Genomic DNA, 25,243 nt, shown 5'->3' with positions numbered 1-25,243 from the left:
AGTTATCTTGCTGTGTGAGCTAGAAGCGATGCGGTTCCAACGTTGGTTCTATATGTATAAGATGGTGAAAAGTCTCTGGTCATACTCATTACTGCTTTCAATTACAGCATATTTATTTTCAGGACCATGGGACCCAAAGCTGAACTCTAGTAGAAACAGAATTTAGTTAAACAATAATAATATTCAGATGACTTCATTTTGTACCTTGCATGAATGGAGAAGCAGGGAACATAAGAAGGTTAATTGAAAATAAGAAATGCAATTTCTAAAGCTGGACCAGTGGAAGGTAAAATAATTATTAGAGAGAGCATTATTAGAAGGTAAAGAAAACCTGTTCATACACCAAGCTGTAATCTCTGCATACAACATTTCCGAACTAGTCATGTATACAGGCATACCCCGGTTTAAGGACGCTCACTAAGTACACTCACGAGTTAGTACATATCGCTCAATAGGCAAACGGCAGCTCACGCATGCGCCTGTCGGCACGTCCTGAACAGCAATACCAGCTCCCTACCTGTACCGAAGGTGTGCGCAAGCGGGGAGACTATAGAGCCTGTTACAAATGCCTTATTTACATCGGTTATGCACGTATATGATGATTGCAGTACAGTACATGCATCGATAAGTGGGAAAAAGGTAGTGCTTCACTTTAAGTACATTTTCGCTTTACATACATGCTCCGGTCCCATTGCGTACGTTAATGTGGGGTATGCCTGTATGTACTTTTTCAGTGTACTGTGTTTAAACAATTTGGACTCGCAATGTTCGAGATTACATTGTTTTGACCAGCAATGCATTTAAGCCTTTTAACCCCATCCAATACTAGACCAAGAGAACAGATGTACAGACACGATGAGTTTCACTTCCCTGGGGAAGCTTGATCATCCTCTGATAAAAAGACGTCTGGTGAGTCTCCCCTAGGGCAGAGAAACGCGTCGGGTCTGCACACCTGTGCTCTGGCTCTGCATTGCAAATGTAGATAAAAAAACTTTTTTCTACAGCTTCCATGGTTCTGTTAAATAGGTTTTCTATCTTTAACTGAAGAGTTGTGTGCTGATGTTTTTCACATTTTAAATGCACTGCATTTATTCCATATATCGTGCAGGTAAGTAAATATACTCTTGAATAGAGCACTGTAATTATGGTTGCCTTCCACACTATTAATGACACTGAAGTCGCATGTTATGAAACGTGGAGCAACACGTAATAGTTAAGTCACCTTCCATTCAAGCGAGTTCCAGTTATTACATCAATAACCACGTGTTACTGTGATTTTTAAAATATGGAATAGGGTCATGTCCCTCTTTTACCCTTTCCCCTCTCCACTATGGAGAAGCTGTTAACTCATAAATAAAGATGTACTAACTTCTTTTCACTTGAATATAAGTCAGTGCATTGTTAATTATGGAAAAATGTCTGTTTACCATATTGAATAGTTTTTTTTTTTGTCTCTTTCACTTTCACTCCAAGCCAGAATATGCTTATAAAAAGAAGCTGAACTACAGTAGGGGTTAGAATGAAAATATGTATTTATAATCCTTCAGATATTGAACATAGTTGGAGTGTAGTAAATAAGCAAACACACACTTGCCTGGGCAAGTGCAAAGAGACCCCTATGATACCAGCACTCACTAAAGTGATGTATTATGTGTGAAGATAAAACGTAACCTTTAATGGTTTATTCTAATTAATAAAAAAGTGGACACAAAATACAAACGAACAACACTTATAACAGCTGGTCACAAAACCAATAGGATAAAACAAATATTAAACAGTACACTCCCAAACCAGACCTTGGTTGTTGTGATGGTAAAACAGAAGTGACTATTAGCCTGTAGACATCTGACACCTTTGCACAGTTTGGATGGTAATATGGGAGGTGAATCAGATTAGTGGGTGCGTATACCATTCAGTATGGTGTGCAATAGATGTAAGGCCAAGCACCATATACACCATGAACCCCCTCCCTCCGCCCCTCCCTCTTTTAGATTTCGAGTGTAGTAAATAGCTATTTTTTTTTAAAATGAAAAGCAATGTGCCTCTGAAACTCGTGCAATTCTAGTAGCCTCGATTTTAGTTTATCGAGGCTAATCGCGGCTCTAGAATGGCGAGTATCTGCCCAAATCCTCACAACAGGAAAAGTTGGAGTGAGGCTGGTGAGAAGCTGCTGAGAAGGCGGCGAGAGAGGACCTAGAAATAAAAATGCTTTTTTCCCTGTATCGGATTGATGCCAGGAGTCTCCGGAGCTGATACACATTAATACCAGCACCGGAGACCCACAGCATGAATCCCATGCAATAAAAATGCATTTACAGGCAACTTTACCTTAGCGGCTGACCGCTAAGGCAATGAAGGAGTTAACTACCAGTGCCATGTTTATTTTGGGTAGCGGGGGTGGGTGAAAGTGGTATTTGGCACTTGGTGGGTGTTTGGGGGGGTTGCAGGTGGAGTTAACTCCTTCATTACCTTTGCAGTTAATACTGCTAAGGTAATGAATGGGGTTAACCCCTCCCGCTACCACCCGGTAGGCCTAAACATCCATCCTTGGGGCTTCTACCCCCTTCACCCAATCCCTCTACCCACAATAAACAAAAATACACACAACAAACCTACTACCCACCTCCTCTACCCCCAATTTCCCCCCACAACACATACAGTACAGTAATGGGCACAATAACTATTACCCAGATATGGATAATAGCTCATTTGCCCATTATAAATTCAAACATTAGCCAGCCAGCATAAATAAAGTAAATACAACTTTCTACTTACCCCTGCAATCATGAAGGGCGTCCTCGTCGGCATACTCCAGGTCCATGTCCTCCAGTGGCCCCTAACCCCTTAATCACCTCAGCGATTAATAACCACTATAGTAATTAAGGGGTTAACCCACTCTTCCCCACTACCCACCCGGGAGGCCTAACCACCCACCCCGGGTCCACTATTCCAACCCTCTACCCATTGATTGGCACAGTGGTTCATCATACCCATATAATATGGGCATGATAAGTCACTATAGTATTAAATGGTCAACCTAATAAAAACCTTAAGGCCAAAAATGCACAAGAATAAAATAAATACATAAGCACCTAACCACCCCAACAATAAAATAATTAAAAAGCCTACTACTACACGTGAATAAAAATTATCTATCACCAAAACAGCAAAAGAATAAAAATGTTATTCAGAAATATAAGAATACAATTAAATAAATACCTGTCCAACCAATTAGAAATAAAACCACTAGCCAACAAAACAATTAATTTAAAACGCTAACCAATCTTAAAATGTACTAAATACAAGCCATCCAAATTCCAAACAATTTAATCCAAACAATAAACAGAAATAGAAAAAATAACAATTGAAAATAGCATTTGCCAAAAAATGCATTGCCTATCACTGTATTTATCTGTATCCAAAGGGGCACAGATTAATATATTATCAGGCAAGCAAAAACATAAAAATAAAAAAACCTGAAAAAAGACAATTGCATATATTCAATATTTATCTTACCTTTTAGAAGTCTTCACCCTCAGAATCTCGGCGTATCTGCAAGCTCTCGACCCGTGACGTCATCACCCGCAATTCAACTCTATCCTCCTTGAAGATCTGCATCAGGTAAAAAAATCTTTCTTTGATCTTCTGTCACCTTCTATCTTCACCTGTCATTATATTCTTCATTTCTTTAATCTTCTTTCTTTCAATCCAAAACCCCATGTTAAATCCACAACAGATGTTGTCCCGTCGTCTTCTTGAGCTAAAATGAGATGGAACAGGACTTATATATAACCTGTGACATCACATTTTAGGGTCAGATGGTAGAGCTCCAATCCGATTGTATGTTGTATCATGTGCCCGTCACTTTATTTTATTTTTTTAAAGGATGTGACATCATCTCCAAGGGAGGTACATCACATCCTTAAAACCACATGTCTCATATCACATGGTATTACAGCCAATGGGATTGAAGACAATCCCATTGGTTCCTGTACCAATGTGGCGGGCTCATGATACAGCGTCCAATCGGATTGGAGCGGTACCATTGGATCCTAAAATGTGACGTCACAGGCCCTATATAAGCCTGTTCCGTCTCATTTTAGCTCAAGAAGACGACGGGACAACATCCGTTGTGGATTTAACATGGGTTTTGGATTGAAACAAAGAAGATTAAAGAAAAGAAGAAAATAATGACAGATGAAGATAGCAGATCCCGATGCAGATCTTCAAGGAGGATAGAGTTGGATTGCAGGTGATGACGTCGCGGGCTGAGAGCTTCCTGATACGCCGGGATTCAGAGGATGGAGACTTCTAAAGGTAAGTAAAATATTCAATGTATGTAATTGTCTTTTTTCAGGTTTTTGATTTATTTCTTTTTATGTTTTTGCTTGCCCATTGACTTTAATATGTGCCCCTTTAGGGTACAGATAAATACATTGACAGGCAATGCATTTTTTGGCAAATGCTTGTTTTCAATTGATTTGTTATTTTTTCTGTTTATTGTTTGGATTAAATTGTTTGGAATTTGGATGACTTGTTTTTAGTACATTTAATGATTGGTTAGCATTTTAAATTAATTAATTGTTTTGTTGGCTAGTGGTTTAAATTAATTAGTTTGTTGGCTAGTGGTTTTATTTCTTGAATTGGTTGAATAGGTGTTTATTTAATTGTATTCTTATGTTTTGGAATAACATCATTTTTATTCTTTTGCCGTTTTGGTGATGAATAAAAATGATCTATGTGTATTATTAGGCTTTTTAATTATTTTATTGTTGGGGTGTTTAGGTGCTTGTGTATTTATTTTATTCTTGTGTATTTCTGGCCTTAATGATTTATATTAGGTTGACCATTGAGTGCTATAGTGGCTTATCAAGCCCATATTATATGGTAGAAGCCCCAAGGATGGATGTTTAGGCCTACCGGATGGTAGCTGGAGGGGTTAACCCCTTCATTACCTTAGCAGTATTAACCGCAAAAGTAAGGAAGGGGGGTTAACTCCACCCACAACCCACCCACCCCCCCGCAAGGCCTAAACACCCATCAGGTGCCAAATACCACCTTCACCCACCACCACTGCCCACAATAAACCAGACACTGATAGTTAACCCCTTCATTGCCTTAGCGGTAAGCTAATGTAATGAAGTAGCCTGTAAATGCATTTTTTATGCATCTGATTCATGCCGGGGGCCTCGGGTGCTGATATTAATGTGTATCGGCTCCGGAGACTCCCGGCATCAATCCAATGCAGGAAAAATGCATTTTTTTTCTAAGTCCCTCTCTCTCCGCCGTTTCTGAAGCTTCTCACCAGCTTTACGACAACTTTTTCTGGTGGGAGAAAATCTCTATTCTAGATCTGTGATTAGCCTCGATAAGCTCATCGAGGGGTACTAGAATTGCACAAATTTCTAAACTATGGATAAGGGGCTTATAGGCCCTCACTGACTGCCCCACACCTATGGAATGCCCTTCCCCTCAATATCAGAGTAGCACCCTCTCTATCCACCTTTTAAGACCCACCTTAAAACACACCTGCTTAACGAGGCATATGAGTAGCTCCGTGGCTGATACTTTACACCTCATACATAAACCTTGCCCCTTGCAGACGCAGTTACCAGAACACCTTCCTACTGTCTGTGTACGTTCTTCCTACCTACCAATTAGATTGTGAGTTCTTCGGAGCAGTGACTCCTTTTACTAAATGTTACTTTTATGTCTGAAGCATTTCTCCCCTTTATGTGTTATTTGTATTATTTGTTATATAATTGTCACGTGTATTACTGCTGTGAAGCGCTATGTACATTAATGGCGCTATATAAATAAAGACACATACAGTACATACATACATACATAAAGATAAAACACAATTCAAGCTACAATTTTGACTAGTGTACTAGAGGAGAAGATGTTTTCATACCACGCATTCTACTGATACAATCAGATACACCATTCAAATTTAAAAGGTTGTCATTTCCAGTACGCCTTGCTTTGCTAGGCCAATAAATAAAGCGCAAGGACAATCACTTAAAGTTGCTGGGATTGATTTGAGATCTGACTGTTAAATCATGGACAATTGTACATTGCAACATCGCGAGTTGGAAGTGGAAGAAAATATATATGTATTCGCAGCAGAAGGAAAACTAAGAACACTGTTTACCATCAAGCATTGTCCAATGAATCAAGCTCATTCAATATGCATTTTAATAAAAAAAAAAATCTCAAAATATTTTTTTACATTACATTTTTATATATATAAAAAAAATCCCAAATAAAACTTTTCAAACATAGAAATAATTTTTGAGCTGCAAACTGTAACAGTAGATAATGTTACCTTAGTAATATAAGAATACATTGTAGCTGCTGAGTTACACTGACTGACAGCTTGGTTGAAACTGAAAGACAGCCATTTAGTGTACCCTGCAAAGCAGAATCATTGCTAATTGATCACGGGAGAACAAATCGATCAGCAGCATAGGTACAGTAATTCGTTTTCAATAAAGATAATCAAAGGCTACATATATTTAAACAAAAAAAATACAAAATAAAAATATATGTATTTTGAAGAACCGGGTGAACAGCCTATTTAAGAGGCTTTAGTTTATTCTATTTACATTATTGATATTAGATATTTGTCCTTTAATTTGATAGAGACGGTAATTAATCTGTAGTGACATCTGAACAGTATTTCTCTTCAGTCTGACAGCTGAACCCTCTTTTTTTATTTACAGTATTACATAGGTATTAACAAAGAGCTTGCACATCCATAGGAAATATATAGATGACTATGGGGCGTAAAGGTATACACCAGAGCTGGCAGTTGTCTTATGGAATAGCACTGCTTGGTAAATATGGACCATTGTAGCAAGGTAGTATTGCTGCAACATAGGGACAAAGCATATTATTCTTAGGTTTATGTCCCTTGGTGTCATGTAATTAGAGACTTTTGCTACAATTTTGCACCTTTTTAGTTATCTTTAAGTTTAGGAAATGTCAGTAAGACGAGTTAGTGTAGTAACACTCATACAGCTATTCTATTAAGAGATACCACGTTCTGCATCTGTGTGTGTCAGGTCTGAGAGGGGAGCAGCATTGTGAGCTGTGACTTTCCTGGCAATGTGCAAACTTGCAGCTTAATATCCTGTGAATTTGTCATTTTGTGAATCAGCCTTCTCTTCATAGAAAATGTAAATGTCGTCCGAAATGACACAGCCGGAGCCAAACCATGTAACGTAACAAACGTTGTTTTGGACATGCAATAACTGCTGAATAATTACGATGAGATTCAAATCTATAGGAAAACAGCTGTTTTTCGCACAAAAATGCCATTATTGCAATGAAACGAATATACCACAGAGACCTTATCTAGTTACATCCACTATGGTTTTGATAGGATATGTACAGTATTAGGTCCACAAAGGTCAACAGTGTAGTGAAGCGGGCGGGGGGGGGGGGGGGGAAAGAACTTCCTAAAGGTTGTCTAGAAAATGTGATTTTAAAAAAATGCTCCGTTCTCTTACTTTTTTAAAGAGGAGCATAATAAGAGGAGCATAATCTTATGTAATAAGATTTTAGAGGTGGTTGTTGTTTTTTTCAGAAACATTTTGGTAAAGCAGCAACAAGATTTTAATCGCTCAATTTGAGGAATCCGCTGGATATAAAACAGGCTCTGCAATCCTGCGGTAGTTGCTGAATACCATGATTATTATTCATTTTTGACAGGCAGACGAGTTATCTTTTCAAGCAGCCCCCGGCCACCAGGCATGATTACTGAATGGCATGTTCCAGAGGGTCAGGAGCACCGGAATTTGCATTTGCTGTACAAATAAAATCGGGAAACTAAGGGCATTTTTCATTGCGGGGATTGTCTGGTGCTTCATGGCACGTGCACAAGGTTATGTTTACGGGCAAACACTAGTAATTCAATGAACGATCCATCAGATTTAATTTCAAGTTTCAATCCCAACTGTGTGTATGTGTGTGTGTGTATATATATATTCAGTGGTTGACAAATCACCAAAAAATCTACTCGCCACACAAAAAAATCTACTCGCCACCTAGTACCAAACGTGTGCTGCTTGGGCCAATATTTACTCGGCCGGGGGTTAAATCCACTCGCCCAGGGCGAGCAAATGTATAGGTTTGTCGAACACTGTATATATTTATTTATTTTTTATATGTTGTGAGGCTGGTTTCTACAAATATTCAACGTGAAAATATTTCATATTCAAATATTTTTTTTAGAAAGATATCACCTGAATCTGAGGGTTTTCCTGGGGCACAATACTCCTGGTATTAACCTCTGAGAGACCCCCTTCTTTTTTTTTAATACTCCTCTCCTCCTAGCATGATAGATGGAATTCGTTTGGCATCAGGCAATTACTAGCGAGGTGATTCCCAGATACGTTCTTGTTATTGATTGGCTCCTTGGTAGTGATATTGCCAGGGGCCATGTTATCCTACCGGGAGGTGAAAAATGGGAGAATAGACAAAAATAACTGGGGAATCTGCGTATCCCAAACATAATAACATGGAAAACTGTTCTCTGGAGAATCCCCCTTTAATAATAAGTTAAAAAAATTCAAGAAAGGCAAGATTGCCTGTAGGCAATTAGATTGTATACATTTTACAATCAATATAAATCTGTACTGGCTACAAAAAAGTACATCAATATAAAGGGAGAGAGGGGGTGGCCCGGTATTAAAGGGATTACACCCCATTTGGCCATCCCCTGACCTCACCAGGGAGACAAGGGGTTAACTGGGCTGAGGTCCAGAAATGTGATTGAACCCTTGTTATGACATGAAAATGTGTATTCCCCTGTTCCCATGCTTTATTGTAATATCTGGTCTAATCAGTGTCTGCATCACACACACACTAGGATCCATCCGGGAGCACAAGGGTTAATAGTTCTTTAGTGATTATAGCCCTTTGTGTAATTTTCCCGCCTTTTCAGGCACCATTTTGCAGGGTCCATAGGCCGCCATTGGAGCTCCATGCGTTTCAATGGCGAATCTTGCTGTTTTGGTCCTGTTTCCTGTGAAGACCAGCAGATGGCGTCCGAGAGGAGGAGCGGCGGTTCCCCATTGTAAGTCAATCGGCCTATTGACTTCAATGGAGATTCCTCGAAGGAGCTTTCCAGGAACGAGTTGGCTGCCGTCCAAACCGCAAAACCGCAAAGCGGATACTTTTTCTATAAGAGAGCTTTGATCACTTAGCAGTCAAGTTCAACGACAAGTGGCGTGGGAATAAACAGTTCTAGAGCACCTAGAAATAAAATTCTTTTTGCCCCTAGTTCCTAGACCTCCCCCCACTCGACCACAACCGGGTCCCCGTATCCTGGACCCCCGATAAGGGTCGAACTGAGAAGAGCGGGTCGCGCCATAGGTTCCAATGGCGGTGGCAGAAACAGCTCAAGAAAACGGCTAAGTGTAAAAAGCTGAAATTTAGAAATCCATAGCTCCGGTTCCGGAGGGTCCAGAGGATCAGGGTTTGGGGTACCTGTAGTCACTGCTCCGGCATCACTGCAGAACCATCCTTGACCCTCTTGGACCAACCCGACGGAGTATGGACCCCCTTGAAAGTTCGGAACTTTTCCCATAGACTCCAATGGCGGCCAATCTCCATTGACCGGCTATGGCGGAAAACCCCCATTGACTTCAACGGCGGCGTCGCCCCGTTGAAAGTCTATGGCGGCGGATTCCCTATAGCCGCCAGCGGCGGCGGTTTGCCATTGAAAGTCTATGGCGGCGGAGCCCGTTGTTTTCAATGGGGATTTAGTGAAAAACCGTGATTTAATTTACAGCGGAGTTTTTTGCATTAAAATAGGAAACGGTTTAAGGTGTATTTGTGTAACTCCGGTTCCGAAGGTCGTAGCAAGTCGCAAATTGGACCATAGGGTGTCCCAGTTCCGGCATTGAGAACTGGGAAGTTTGGACCCGCTGGACCCAACGGAACCGGATATTTTAATATGTTTGTGTTTTATCTTTAATACTGTGTCCCAAAGCAGGGATAAAACCCAGAGGAAATTCCTTTGCATACCAGGGTAGCAGATGGCCAGAGAGGCAACCCAATGTCTAGGACTTAAGTATTGTTCAAAGGATTTTGTCACCCTCACTGTTTACCTGAGGGCGGAGAAGGCTCAAACCAGAACAGTCTATAAGTGTCCCATTTAACACCTTACAACAAAGAATATCCTGCCAGAAATCCAATTTGGTAGACTAGCTGGCATTCCTGATGCAGATGAGGGGCTACAGAAATGAGACCCCAGAGTTTTAATACGCATGTGCCAGCTAGCAGGGGGGCATGTATCAAAATGTGTTCCCACGTTAATGAGTGGCTAGAGGTAATTGAAGACCAGTCACCTGTACTTAATGTTAAGGATAGGGTTACAAAAAATATATAAATCGTGGTAATCCCTATCCCCTTTGTCTTCTGATATCATCTGAATTGTTACCTGATTGCTGGAGAAATGCTACATGATACTTCTCATTCCCCATCTCCAAAGTAAGTGTACTTCTTGTCTGTTACTGTATTATTTCGTGTGTTCACCTATCCAAAGGAACAAATATACTTTATTATATCTAAGCCTCGTTCAGTTCAAACCCAGTTATTTGGTGTAAATTACAACCTGTCATAAGCTATCGTCACAGGCTTGTAAATTAATTGGTGGCAGCGGCGGGATTGAACTGGACCTGGATTACAGTATTCTGCGGGGTACTGTGATCTAGTGGGAACTTGATGGTAATTGCTAATTCCTGGGACTAAAGATATTGAACACACGGTAGTGCAACAAGTAACGCAAGTTGTCACACCACCTCACTGCTGCGACCGAGAACCATGAGTGAAGCGGAAAACGTCTACTACCTGAGGACTAGAACTCAAGACTAAAAGACTAAAGCTAAAAGACAAGTGCCGTGAATATGGACTGGAATATGAGGACCAGGAGGTCGCAGACATGATTGCCGCAATCACGGAATATGAAGCCCGGCGTGCAGAGTCTCAAGATACGGCTCAGCTTGCCCTTGTACAGCCGCCCGGAGATCAGGGACTGAACCCAGTGCCGGGGCGGCAGAATCCCGGGGAGGGAACGAGTGCACCTCCCGGGACCAGTGCGACAGGTGGGGCACTGATGGCTGTGGCCACCAGTCCGTTTACCCCTGAAATGTTGCCACTGATTACAACGTGGGGAGACCGAGGGACAGCGGAGGAGCAGCTAAAGTTTATCTCTATGGCAGTGAACAGACCCGCTTATTGCCCCCCGGTCCAACCCCGCAAAGATGAACTCCAGCTGGACAAGCACAATCTCACCAAGTACGTGGAAGGCACTGATCAGATCGACATGTTTTTAAAGAACTTTGAAACGCAGTGCCGGCGGTACGGGGTGCTTCCCCAGCATAGGGTTGCACGCTTGGACCCGCTACTCTCCGGCTTGGCTAAGCAGACATTGATGGCGCTTCCAGAGGAGTATGCTGATGATTATGCCCACCTGAAAGAACTATTGCTATTTTAGCAGGGTTTTACCCCTGACGCTTACCGGGGTAAATTCCGGCTGGAGGAGAGGCAGCCTCAGGAGACCTACGTCACCTATGTGACCCGCATGGCTTTATACGGGCTACACTGGGTGGATGGCTGTGAGGCCAAGACTTATCAACGCCTGCTGGACCTCAACTTTCAGGAGCAGCTCATGCAGAAGTGCCCGCCGGCGGTGAGGGCTTGGGTGTATGACAAAAAGCCCAAGACTTACACAGAGGCGGCGAGGCTTGCAGATGACTATGTGGTCAGTCGATCCCAGATGACCGCCAAGGCACCAGCCAAAGCGGCGGCGGCACTGGCGCTGGCCAAGAAGTCTGCTAATACCCCCCAGTGGACCCAAAAGCCGCCTGTGGGCAGCAGTTCACAGAAGGCGGGAGAGCTCCGGCATGAGCGCCGGTGCTACAACTGTAACAACACTGGTCACCTCAGACCAGATTGCCCGGAACCCCTGCGTTCTAACGGACCCCATCGGGGGCAACGCACCCCAGCTGCGAAGCCGGTAGCCCGCGTGCAGGTGGCTTCCACCAAAGAACCAGGACCGGTCATGGAAACAACTCCCAGCGAGACGTCCCATGTCACCCCTATCCCGGTTTCATCGGTGCCTACAGCCAGGAGCGGAGGACATCTCAGCGCAGACCTGCAGCAGACGGATGGCCGGAGCAAACATCTCACCCCGGTCACAATCGGTGACCGGCAAGCAGTTGGCTTGCTGGATTCAGGAGCTGCAGTGACCCTGGTCCGACCTGATATGGTCCGGCCAGAGGAATTGCTCCCAGGCCCTGGGAAGCAGATCACTGTAGCCGACGGAGAGCCACGTTTCTTGCAGGTGTCCCGCATCTTTTTGGATTGGGGGGAGGGCAAGGGTGTGCGGGAGGTGGGGGTTTTACCCGGTTTGGATGCTGAAATTCTTTTGGGCAACGACCTAGGACCGATGACCTGCACCTACGACCATGTGCCCCAGCCCGCTGCAGTGGCGGCGGTTACCCGGAGCTAGACAGCGGCAATGCCGGTGGCGGCCGCTCCAGTCCCCCAGCCTTTGGGACCAACGTTAGCGGAGGGCGCAGAGGAGCCCGGGGAGGTAAGCCAGGATCAGTTGCAACCACAGGCTGACTTACTGTTCCCTCTTACCCTGTCCCCTGACAATGACATGACTGGGGGGTGGCCAGACTTAGGAGCCCAGTTTAGGGAGGCAGTGAAGGCAGACCCTACCCTGGCCGGCGTGAGACTTCGGGCGTCCGAATCTCAGGCAGGGGAGGGCACTGAGCGCTGCCTATGGCATAAGGGACTCCTATACAGAGAAGAAGGGAACCCGGGGATAGAGGAGGGGGTGACCGGTAAGCGACAGCTTTTAGTGCCCCAGGGGTACCGACAGCAATTGTTACGGGTAGCTCACTCTATTCCGTTAGCGGGACATCACGGGGTCACCAGGACACGAGACCGGTTATTACAGCGTTACTACTAGCCGGGGGCATCCCGGGATGCGAGCAACTTCTGCCGCTCCTGTGATGCCTGCCAGCGAGTGGGTAAGGCGGGTGACCGTGTGAAGGCACCCCTGAGACCCCTACCGATAATAGGGGAACCCTTCCAGAAGGTAGCGATGGACCTTATAGGACCCCTTATGATTCCTAGCAGGTCAGGGAAGCGCTACATCCTCACGGTGGTGGATTTTGCCACCCGGTACCCTGAGGCAGTAGCGCTTGGCACCATAAGTGCCAAGACAGTGGCAGCAGCTTTGCTGAACATTTTCTCTAGGGTAGGTTTCCCTAATGAGATCCTAACCGATCAGGGGTCGCAGTTCATGAGTGAACTGTTACATTGTCTCTGGGATGCATGCGGTGTACAGCGCCGGCGCACTACCCCTTACCATCCCCAGACCAACGGATTATGTGAGAGGTTTAATGGTACCCTGAAGCAGATGCTTCGGACCTTTATAGAGGCGGAGGGGAAAGACTAGGAGATTCACCTGCAGCACTTGCTGTTTGCATACCGAGAGGTACCGCAAGAATCTACAGGCTTCTCAGCCTTCGAGCTACTATATGGCCGCAGGGTACGTGGACCTCTGGACCTATTCCGTGAGGGATGGGAAGGGGAGACTACTGCTACTGATGCTTCAGTGATCCAGTATGTAGTAGATCTCAGAAACCGGTTAGAGATGCTCATGGGGGTGGCCCAGGACCACCTCAGGGCTGCTCAGACCAAGCAAAAGCAATGGTATGACCAGCATGCCCGTAGCAGAGAATTCATCCCAGGACAGCAGGTGCTTGTTCTCAAACCCACTCGGGAGAACAAGCTGATGGCTGCCTGGTCGGGACCGTACTCGGTTATCCGAAAGGTGAATGAGTGCAACTATGTTGTACAGGTAGAGCCTGAGAGGCACAAGACATATCACATTAACATGTTGAAGGAATACAGAGCACCGAGTATGGGAGCAGTGCTGGCCATTTGTAGCCCGCTGCTGGAGGATCCGGCGAGCAATGCTCTGCCTGATCTCCTAGGGGAGGCTAGGCAGGGAAACACTTTGGAACAGGTGGAGATAGGGGCACAGTTGAGTGCTAGGCAGAAGAGAGAAGCCAGGGACATGCTAGCTCAGTTTAGCGCCCTCTTCACTGACATGCCAATGACCACACATCTCGCCAAACTCCCAGTGCACACAGGGGAGCTGCAACCTCTGCATAAGCACGCTTATAGTGTCAGCAGAGGTCAAGACAAGTATGGAGAGAGATAGAGGAGATGCTGACCCTAGGGGTAATTACTCCATCCCAGAGCCCTTGGGCAAGTCCAGTAGTCCTAGTTCCTAAGAAGGACAAGACCACCCGGTTTTGTGTGGACTACCGGTTGCTCAACGCTGGGACGGTGTCAGATGATTACCCCATGCCCCGCATGGATGAGTTACTAGATGAACTCGTGGGGGCAAAGTATCTGACCACCATGGATTTGAGCAAAGGCTATTGGCAAATCCCACTGACCCTGGAGGCTAGGGAGAAGTCAGCATTCATCACTCCAAGTGGCCTCTATGAGTTTTTGGTGATGCCATTTGGGATGAAGAATGCCCCGGCTACCTTTCAACGCCTGGTCAATAGGTTACTGGAAGGGATGCAGAGCTATGCCAGGGCTTACTTAGATGACATTGCTGTCTTTAGTAGTTCCTGGGAATCCCACATAGGACATGTAGCTGCGGTGCTGGATAGGATCAGGGAGGCTGGGCTTACCTTAAAACCCACTAAGTGTATGGTAGGGATGGCAGAAGTCCTGTACTTAGGGCACAGGGTGGGTGGAGGGCATCTCAAACCAGAGCCAGCCAAGGTAGAAGCCATAGTTGAGTGGCCTGTTCCAAAAACCAAGAAACAGGTCATGGCATTTTTGGGCACCGCAGGGTACTATAGGAAGTTTGTCCCACAGTACAGCGCCGTGGCCAAACCCTTGACTGATCTGACTAAGAAGCAACTGCCTGTGCTTATTACCTGGACTCCTGCCTGTGAAACTGCTTTCCAGACAAAGAAAACTGCGCTTGCTGGAGCCCCCATACTGGCTGCCCCAGACTATACCAAGCATTTTCTCATTCAGACTGATGCCTCAGACTTTGGTATTGGAGCTGTACTGAGCCAGGTGGGGGACGACGGCAAAGAGCACCCTGTGGTGTATCTCAGTCGCAAACTGCTCCCCAGGGAGGTGGCATATGCCACCATTGAGAAGGAGTGCTTGGCCATTGTGTGGGCACTCAAAAAGCTCCAGCCCTATGTATATGGGCGGGCTTTCACGGTCATCACGGACCACAACCCTCTGAGTTGGCTACAGAGGGTGTCGGGAAAATGCCAAATTGTTGAGATGGAGCTTGGCTTTACAAGAATTTGAATTTACCACTCAGCACAAAAAGGGCAGTGAAAACAGCAATGCTGATGGACTTTCACGCCAGGACTATCCCTCTGAGACTGAATTCATTAATAGTGCCAGCAGTGCCCCACTCCCCGTTAGGGCCAGTGGGCCACAGGTCACCCATTAAGGGGAGGTGTAGAGGGAGAGAGGGGGTGGCCCGGTATTAAAGGGGTTGCACCCCATTTGGCCATCCCCTGACCTCACCAGGGAGACAAAGGGTTAACTGGGCTGAGGTCCAGAAATGTGATTTAACCCTTGTTATGACATGAAAATGTGTATTCCCCTGTTCCCATGCTTTATTGTAATATCTGGTTTAATCAGTGTCTGCATCACACACACACTAGGATCCATCCGGGAGCACAAGGGTTAATAGTTGTATAGTGATTATAGCCCTCTGTGTAATTTTCCCGCCTTTTCAGGCACCATTTTGCAGGGTCCATAGGCCGCCAACTAGAGAAAAGAAAGAATGTAGAAATGCAAACCACAAGAGGATGCCTACTATACTAAAAAAGCATTTATGTCAAATTCTACATTTAACCCATTGTTGTGCATAGGCGGTAGATCCAAAAGGATGAACTCTGAGAGAGGTCAACAGTTCTATCTACGCCTTTCCAATTGGACTGTACCTGTTCAATACCTAAATAGAACATACCAGACGGGTCTGAGCAATGACCTTTAAAAAAAATGTAGCAAGACATTGTGAGACTCAACCTAATTGTACATTGCGTATATGTGCAAGTAGTGGGAGAGTAATGTGGCCCGCATATTGGACAGGGACAAATAAGGACATAAACCGTGTAGTCACTTCTGCAATTATTAAAGTTTGACATTTTCAATATTTTCTTTGTAACAAAAGAATACAAAGTGTCTTTTTTTTAATTTTCTTCTTCTGAGTCCAAACATACAGACTTTGCACTTGTCACATTCATAAAAGCCTTCCTGTTTATCTACTATCCATCCCAGATTGTCTTGTGTCTTCTCATTTCTGTTGGGCACTCGGTGGCAAATTCTCCTTTAGGTTTCTTACTTTTGGATTAAACTACTGTAGTTAGGGTGTGTGAGGTAAGAAGTCTCAGAATACCATCTTGTTTTAAAATGTGCCAAGGTTTTTGCACTATATTATACATTTGATAACAATCTTTGTTGAATTGTGTAATAAGAGGGATACAATTGTCTGTCGGTTCTTTCTCCTTTCCTTGTTTTAACATATGCAAAGATAAGGTTGACACTTAACAGCATGAACAAATTATGCTGCAAGATTTAGGTCCATATTTACATTGTGCTGCTAGATCAAAATACACTTGTTAAATGTTTTATGGTTTAGCACTGCTTAGTAATGTGGTCCTGAATTTCAGGAGTGTAACATTTGAGCAGGAAATACGCTCACGAGCCATGGTAACAAATCGCTTCTTCTTTTTACTCAAATGTACTGTAGGTTATTGGGCAGAATAAGTAAACTTGTGTTAGTGATTAGCTAGGGGCTTCTTTATTGAAGAAAGACTGGAGCAGCAATTCCAAAATTGCAGTGATCAGGGCTCAGTATTCCAGCTCTTTATATAAAATCACAATTTGTGTCCATTCCCAAGAGTCTCCACAGAAGAAATGTACAAAATCGAAAACAACGTATGTTTTACAATGATACATTTTTTATGAGGATAAAAATTGGGAAAGTAAAGGCAATTTGTAAAAACAAATATAAGCTTCTTTTATAGCATCGGTTCCCAACTTTTTGTTTACATTGTTCACCCCCTGCTAGAAAATATTCGTATTGCCTACTCATCAGACTGTTGCCAACAAAACTATTTGACAAATCCCAGGCAGCATACTGTAGTGCCTTGTGCTTGTGGGGGAACGCATGCTAAATAAGGCCCCAAACTGCACCTCTGTGTCTGCAGACAGCATGCGTGGTACAGCGGTCAATGACTGCCAGAGCTTCCAAATTCCCACAATGCTTTGCTGCTGTGAATGCAAAGCATTGTGGGAATTGTCAGCTGTACCACCTACATACACTATGGTGCAGTTTGGGGCCTTAAGTTCTCAGGAACGCGCTATACTGCCTGGGATCTGCCAATACATATTTTTGGGGGCAAACCCCTTGGAGACGCTTGTCGAACCCCATGTTCGGAATCAATGTTTTATACAATAATAGTGGCATTGTACATTTATTATATTCCTATATGACTCTTTCTGCAGCACATCAAGGTGTTAAAATTAAAAGCTGACATGGCGAATTTCATGTTAATGTGAAAATGCATCCGTTGTAATAGATTCTGAGACAAATAGGAAATAGCTTTTGCATAATGTTTGGATATTCCACTCCACACCACTTACCCAGAGTACTGTTGGCGTTAGCTTAACATTTATATAAATTGGTCTGAGTTTTGCTTTCATCAGAATTTAATGGCATGGCTTTCAATAAAGATAGAATGCAATTAAACATCATATACAAATAAGCATTATTATATTTTGCACTCATTGTTTCCTATTAATAAATACCTAATATTTATATGATTAATTCGCTACAGTATTTGGTGCTTTTAAAGATATCTATCAAGTTGCAATTAAATAGGAGCATACTGTACTATACTTGGTATAAAGTGCGCTAGTGTGAGTTTTGAGATATGGTTAGCCCCCACAGTTATTTTTGTTTTTATATTTTGACATATATTTTAGTGTCAGGATTACAGCAAATGGAACGTGTGGCGTAATACAATCCAGTGTTGAGCAGATGTGTAACATTCCAGTGTCCGTCCATCTGTCTGTCACGCTCTCCTGTCTCACACAAACCTTTTGATACCTGGTCATGTTATACATTGTTAGAAAGCTCTTTTTTTCAAGTTCTTTTCGAGAAAATGAAAAGTGTTGTGAATTTCCAAAATAGTGCCTTGCAAATGACCTTAAAACGTATCATTTTAAACAGCTACCGAATCACAATTACATTCTACAAATGACATGCTGTTCATCTAAAACTGAAATGCCTTACACCCCAGTCCTGTGCACGGGCAATGCTAGTACATAAATGCTTTTCACACAGGGTAGTATTGCACCTTGTGAAACTTACCCCCATGTTATTTTCTGCTTCACAGCTCCGTCCTTGGTTCTTGATGGTTTATGGCATGGTGGCCTGCTGGTTTGTACTTGGGACAAATGGCCTGGCCGTGATTTTCCTGACTATGTGCATATCCTTTCTAATTGCCCAGCTGAAGATCCCACTTCTAACGTGGTTGAACTCCCTGCTTATGCTGTTTATTTTGCGTAACAAGTCTGTGGAAAATATCCAGGTACTTCTTGTAATGTTATTTTATTGCTCTCATGACATGTTTCTGATATGCGATTCTACAATATATTGTGTTGATAGATAGGAAAATGCTTAATTACCTAACTTTCTGTAATCTTTTCTGCCTCTGCTGCCAGCTGTCCTTTTCCAGCAAATGTAGTTTATAGGATGTCGTTTATACTGTATGAATACACTGGATAAATGATTTATATTTAACAAATATAGCCACACATGAATTTATTGTACTGTATACAGTACAAATATATTGTACTTGGTGTGATAAGGGCTCAATATATCCATGTACAGTAGAAAGCAATTTAATTTCTGCCTGTGGAGCCTAAATTGGGGATATTGTGTCTTTGCTTTTTTATGTTATTCTGGGCTGTAACAAATGGTACAGTGTTATGTTTAGCAGAGCAGCAACTGTTTATTATACAAGTCGTGCTCAGGAAGACCCCAGGGGCAGGGACAAATGTCTCTGTAAAGCGCTACGTAAAACTAGCAGTGCTATACAAGAACAAACTAATATTATATTATTATTTTTTTCAAACCATTGCATGAAGATTGAAACCATACGTTTTCTATATTTTCTATATCTTTAGAAATGGGTATTTCCCTAGAGACACCTGTTGCGTATTGCTGCTTTGCAAATATTAGTGCAGTGGTTTCCTGAATCTAGATGGACTACACTAGATACACTAGATAGGCAGTGTAACAGGGGACTTATCCCTGTTCAGTAATGTTCCTTTAATCTAGCAGTGTGGTAGTTAATTACTAAACATCACCTGCCTGATTAGATTGTTTACAAAAAGCCTGCCTTTGAGACAGGAAGTGACTCTCTTTAGCTCTGACTGAGAGCTGACCTTTGGAGACACCACAATGTCTTGAGTTCTGGCAGCCACACAGCAGAGCTGATTGCAAGACACCCAATAAGACTTCTAAACCTGGATGCTGATATTTTTCTGTGCACGCACGGGTGCGGTTCCAGGAGAGCAGAGAAGCTTATTCTACAGCTGATAAACAGATAAGACTTTCATTATTAAGAGACTGCTTATATTTGCTTATTTTCATGCTATGTGTTTGGGATGAGAGAAATGCTTAACTAATGGAGATGTGAACTAATTGCAAGGATTTCACTAGAAATACTCCCAAGTGAATGGAAGCTTTGTTCCCCCCTGAGTTTGGATAATGTCCTGATGAAAAGGACAAGGCACAATAAAGCCTATTATAATTTGACATTATAACGATTCCAATTGTGTACCTCTGTGAACGTCCGTCTACAGGCAGGTATCTGTAAACTTTGCAGAAGGCTGCTAGGTTGTTGGAAGAATATGGTAACAGCTGTACAGTATTTCTCTATAGTTCAGGAAAGGAAAGAAGGCGCACACACGAATTACTGTGATGATAGTGTAGTATCACTAAGGCCCAGAATTAATAAGCAGGGCTAAGCTGCTACACCTCTTAAAGCTGCAGTTCAGTCAATATCCTGCATGTGTGTTTTTTTTTAATACATCAGTTCTGTACTGTGAGGAAATACTTCTAGCATTTTCTTTTTTTTTAAAAACAACTTTGAAAGACAATTTTTTATGTATTCTAATGTAATGAGCATTTTTGTTTCTATAGCAACCCTTTAGAAAGGCACAACCCCTTCCTTTAATGTAACAGGCTCTGGCACACCCCTTTGTGAGTCCTGCCCCCTCCACAGCCGTGCACGTGCATGAGCACAAATGTATCAGGCGGGAGAGGGTGGGTAAGTGGGTGGGAGAGGGTGAGTTCGGGAGAGGGTGAGTGGGTAGAGGGTGAGTGGGTGGGTGGGCGGGAGAGGGTGAGTGGGTGGGTGGGAGAGGGTGAGTTGTTTTGAGGGTGAGTGGGTGGGTGGGAGAGGGTGAGTGGGTGGGTGGGCGGGAGGTAGAGGGTGAGTGGGTGGGTGGGCGGGAGAGGGTGAGTGGGCGGGAGTGGGTGAGTGGGTGGGTGGGAGAGGGTGGGTGTGGGTGGGTGGGCGATAGAGGGTGGGTGTGGGCCGGAGAGGGTGAGTGTGGGTGACTGGGTACTTGTGGTGACACACTAATATACACACACACACATACATATACACACATATATATACACACACACACACACACACACACACACACATACATATATATATACAAACACACATACACACATACACAAACATATATATATTGTGGCAGGATGGCCGTGGTAAGTGAGGAGACAACACGTCTTTTCCGGTGAAATAATGCTGTTGGGTTTATTTGTCCAAAAACGGTAACTAAACAATGGGTACACTGTCCCTTTAAAATTGAAATGAAACCAAATCCTAACCCCGGTCGGGGTACTAGCTAAACAAAAGTGCAGGCTAACTATCTGGCTGGCTAGCTAACCTATTCCAGCCCAATAAAGTACAGCAAACGCAGTTGGCTCCTTACCTGGGAGCTTTATTCTTCCCTCTTGGGACAGGATCGCTTTGAGCAGCTTGTGTCTGTCTCAACACACCTCTGTCTTCCCTCTATGCCTCAGAGAGAGACTGCCGCCCCAGAGGCATTTCCTCTTCTTGTTTTTAAAGCAGGTAAAGGAGCTTAATTCAAATCACCTGTGGTCTGCTTGACAAGCTGAGTTAACCCCTCGTTTACTGGATAGCATGCATACTGCATCTCCTATTCACATACACGGAGTCAATGACCCTGTCACATATCCCCCTTCCCAGCGTAACGTTACCGAGTGGAGCGGCCCGTGAACCGAGACTGTGCACCCTAGAGAGTGCATCAGCATTACCGTGCAGTATGCCTGGCCGATGTTGGATCGTAAAGTTAAAAGGTTGCAACGACAGGAGCCAACGGGTAACTCTCGAGTTCTTATCTTTATTTCTGTGCATCCACTGTAGTAGTTCATGATCTGTTACGAGTGTAAAAGATCTGCCTAAAAGGTAATATTTCAATGTGTCTGTTGCCCACTTTACGGCCAAACACTCTTTTTCTACTGTGGCATATCTTTGTTCGCGGGGACACAATTTGCGACTTAAATAGAGGACCGGGTGTTCCTCTTCTCCTACAAACTGGGACAGTACTGCTCCGAGATCTACTACGGAGGCGTCCGTTTGTAAAAAAAAACGCCTTTTTCAAATCCGGGGCTACCAAGACTGGGTGACTACAGAGCGTTGTGCGTAGGTCTACAAATGCGGTCTCCGCATTACTGTTCCATTTTACAACATCAGGTGCCTTTGCCTTTACTAGATCTGAAAGCTGTGCAGGCGGGTTGCAAAATGGGGTATAAATCGCCTGTAGTAACCTACAATGCCCAGAAACGTCCTAACCTGTTTCTTTTTTAGGGGACGGGGCCAACTCTCAATGGCTTCAACTTTATTGAGCTGGGGTTTTACTGTCCCCCTTCCCACAACATAGCCAAGATATTTTGCCTCTGCTAGGCCGACTGAACATTTAGCTGGATTGGCTGTAAGACCCGCCTCCCGAAAGGTTCTTAACACTGCTTCAACCTTTCCTAGATGTGAGTCCCAATCTGGACTATGAATTACCACATCGTCTAAGTACGCTGAGGCGTAATTCGAGTGTGGGTGTAGCAATTTATTTATCAACCTTTGGAAGGTTGCAGGTGCCCCATGAAGACCAAAGGGTAAAACAGTATACTGAAATAGACCATCAGGTGTGGAGAAGGCCGTTTTCTCTTTTGCTGACCTTGTTAAGGGGATTTGCCAATAACCCTTTGTAAGATCTAAAGTGGTTAGAAAACGAGCCCTCGCCAACTTCTCAATTAACTCGTCTACCCGTGGCATAGGATAGGCATCAAACTTCGAGACTTCATTTACCTTTCTAAAGTCGTTACAGAACCGTATTGTCCCATCTGGCTTAGGTACCAAGACAATAGGGCTGGACCATTGACTATGGGACTCCTCAATTATGCCTAGATCTAGCATTTTCTTTACCTCCGACTGAATAGCCCCTCTTCTAGCTTCTGGGATTCTATAAGGTCTTATCTTAATGACTACCCCTGGCTTGGTGACGATATCATGAGAAATCATCCTAGTTTTCCCTGGTACGCTGGAAAAGACATCTCTGTTCCTTTTCACCAAATCTACAGCTTCTCTGTGTTGTTCAGGCGTAAGTTCTGCCGATATTTGAACAAGTGGTTCCTCCCCTTTCCTGGATTCGTTAGCTACTACCGACAGGCATACCTCTCTATCCTTCCAGGATTTTAATAGCTTTCTGATAGATTTGCTCTACCTTCCTCCGGTCTGGCTGTCGAATTTTATAATTCACCGGGCCGACCTGTTCTAGAACCTCATATGGCCCCTGCCAATGTGATAACAGCTTGCTTTCGGCCGTGGGAACAAGGACCATTACTCGGTCCCCTGGTCGGAAGTTGCGAACCGTAGCCTGTCTGTTGTAAAGGTTCCGTTGGGCCCTCTGTGCCTCTTCTAGATGCTGTCTGACTATGGGGGTAACATGCGCAATACGGTCTTTCAAATCTTCCACAAATTGGACAACATTTTTCCCTGGCACAGCTTGTTGCTCCCACTCTTCTTTGAGGCTATCCAGAATCCCTCTTGGGCGTCTCCCATACAGGAGTTCAAATGGGGAAAACCCCGTAGAGGCCTGTGGTACCTCTCGGATAGCAAACAAGAGATAAGGCAACAAGGTGTCCCAGTTCTTCCCATCACTAGCGACTACCTTTCTCAACATCATCTTCAACGTCTTATTGAATCGTTCTACCAGTCCGTCCGTTTGTGGATGGTACACAGAGGTTCTTAGGGACTGTATTTTTAGCTCTACACATAAGTCTCGCATAAGTTTAGATGTAAACGGGGTACCCTGATCTGTCAGAATTTCTTTCGGTATCCCGAGTCGGGAAAACACCTGTAACAATTCCTTAGCTATAGCTTTGGAGGAAGTGTTACGTAAAGGTAGTGCCTCTGGATATCGAGTGGCATAGTCTAGGATCACCAGAATGTTCTGATGACCCTTGGCAGATTTCTCCAAGGGACCCACTATATCCATGGCAATCCTCTCAAATGGGACCTCAATAATAGGCATAGGGATCAATGGGGCCCTCAAACGTGGTCGGGGGGCTGTCAACTGACACTCGGGACAAGAGGCACAGAATCTCTTTACTGCATTATATATCCCTGGCCAGTAAAACCTTTTTAGGATTCTTTGCTGTGTCTTCTCTACGCCCAGATGACCCCCCAACAAATGAGAGTGTGCTAGCTCTAGGACCTTCCTCACTAATGAACTGGGTACTAACAATTTTTCTATTTCTTGGCCCTCCTCTTGGCTCACATGGTATAACAAATCATTCTTAATGTAGAAATATGGATAGGATTCCTTTGTGGTTCCTTCTACCGTGACCCCATTAACTTCTACCGCCTGGCTAAACCCATTTTCAACTGGGGATCATTAGCCTGTTCTCTACCAAAGTTAGTTAGGGACAGTTCTAGACTTCCAAAACCTTCTTCATCTGGAGTTTGGTCGGTTACCTCCATGGGTAACTCAGACACCTGATCATCAACAGGCCCTGTCTCGGACAACTCTTCTCCCTCTGGTCTCCCTCCGTTAGGGGTAGTGACCAGTGCTAACTGGGGTGGGGGTGTACCTCTTTTTTTTTCGTTCCTACGTTCTCGTTTTGACTTAGGGGTTTTAGACACCTCGGCGACTAATTCGGGGTCTGTAAATGGAAAAAGCTCATCTGGAGTAGGATTGTTCAAGGTGAGCTGTCCTCTGATCAGGGTGTCAAAACCAGGGAAATTACAGCCTAACACTAGGGAATGGGGTAATTTTGGCACAATTGCTGCCATAGTTTCGATGACTTGCCCCTCGACTTTTACTTTTATCAGAGTCGTGGTGTACGGAAGCGTATACCCATGTACACATAATACCCGCAACTTCTCACCCTGGGGTAACCGGAGAGGCTTAATCAACTTCCCGGATACCAAGTTAATATTGCTCCCTGAGTCTACCAGTGCGGAGACTGGTTTTCCATTTAACATCACCGTGGTGAGGAAGTTGTGGGTACGTTTTCCCTCGCGGGTCATACCCACCACTCCACAAACTTCAGACTTCACAGAACCATATGCACACTCCATTGGCTCAGACAACTGTGGGCAGTGAGCCTTAATATGCCCCGTCTCCCCACACTCAAAACAAACAATTGGCCCAGTTCGTTCTTGAAACCCTTTCTGAAATTTAGAGTTTCTGTCCCTATCCGGGTTTTCTTCCACCCGCTCAAATCGTGCGAACGGTCGTGGGTCCTGGCACCAGCGCTGGCCTCTATTGTTCGTGTTGGGACGTGGGTTGTAGTTTGTGCGAGTGGGGCGTGACAGTTGACGGGTAGCCAGAAACTGCTCCACTGCGCCTACCATGGCATCACAAGAGAAGGGATCTCCCTGCCCCACCCACTGTTGAAGGTCCTGGGGTAACGCTCGAATGAAGCGGTCAAACACCACCATCTCAAGGATCCGTGCCGGGCTATGTTCCTCTGGTTTTAGCCACTTGGACGCTAGGTGAATCAAATTCCATAACTGGGATCTGAGCGGCTTCTGTTCCTGGT

General features: G+C 44.2%; 1 protein-coding gene across 6 annotated transcripts in view; it reads left to right on the top strand.

Annotated features, from left to right (window-relative positions):
• The window catches only part of HHAT (hedgehog acyltransferase), a 640,323-nt gene that overhangs the window by 59,603 nt on the left and 555,477 nt on the right, over positions 1-25,243 (top strand). For all 6 annotated transcript variants that reach the window (XM_075595711.1, XM_075595708.1, XM_075595707.1 and 3 more), the window contains one exon: positions 18,489-18,683. In XM_075595711.1, coding sequence (XP_075451826.1) covers positions 18,489-18,683 — 195 coding nt within the window. The remainder of the gene's footprint in view (positions 1-18,488; positions 18,684-25,243) is intronic.

The sequence above is a fragment of the Ascaphus truei genome, chromosome 4 (assembly GCF_040206685.1).
Source record: "Ascaphus truei isolate aAscTru1 chromosome 4, aAscTru1.hap1, whole genome shotgun sequence".
Lineage (NCBI taxonomy): Eukaryota > Metazoa > Chordata > Amphibia > Anura > Ascaphidae > Ascaphus > Ascaphus truei.
The sequence above is the reverse complement of the archived record's forward strand: the minus strand, read 5'-3'. Positions and strand labels throughout refer to the sequence as shown.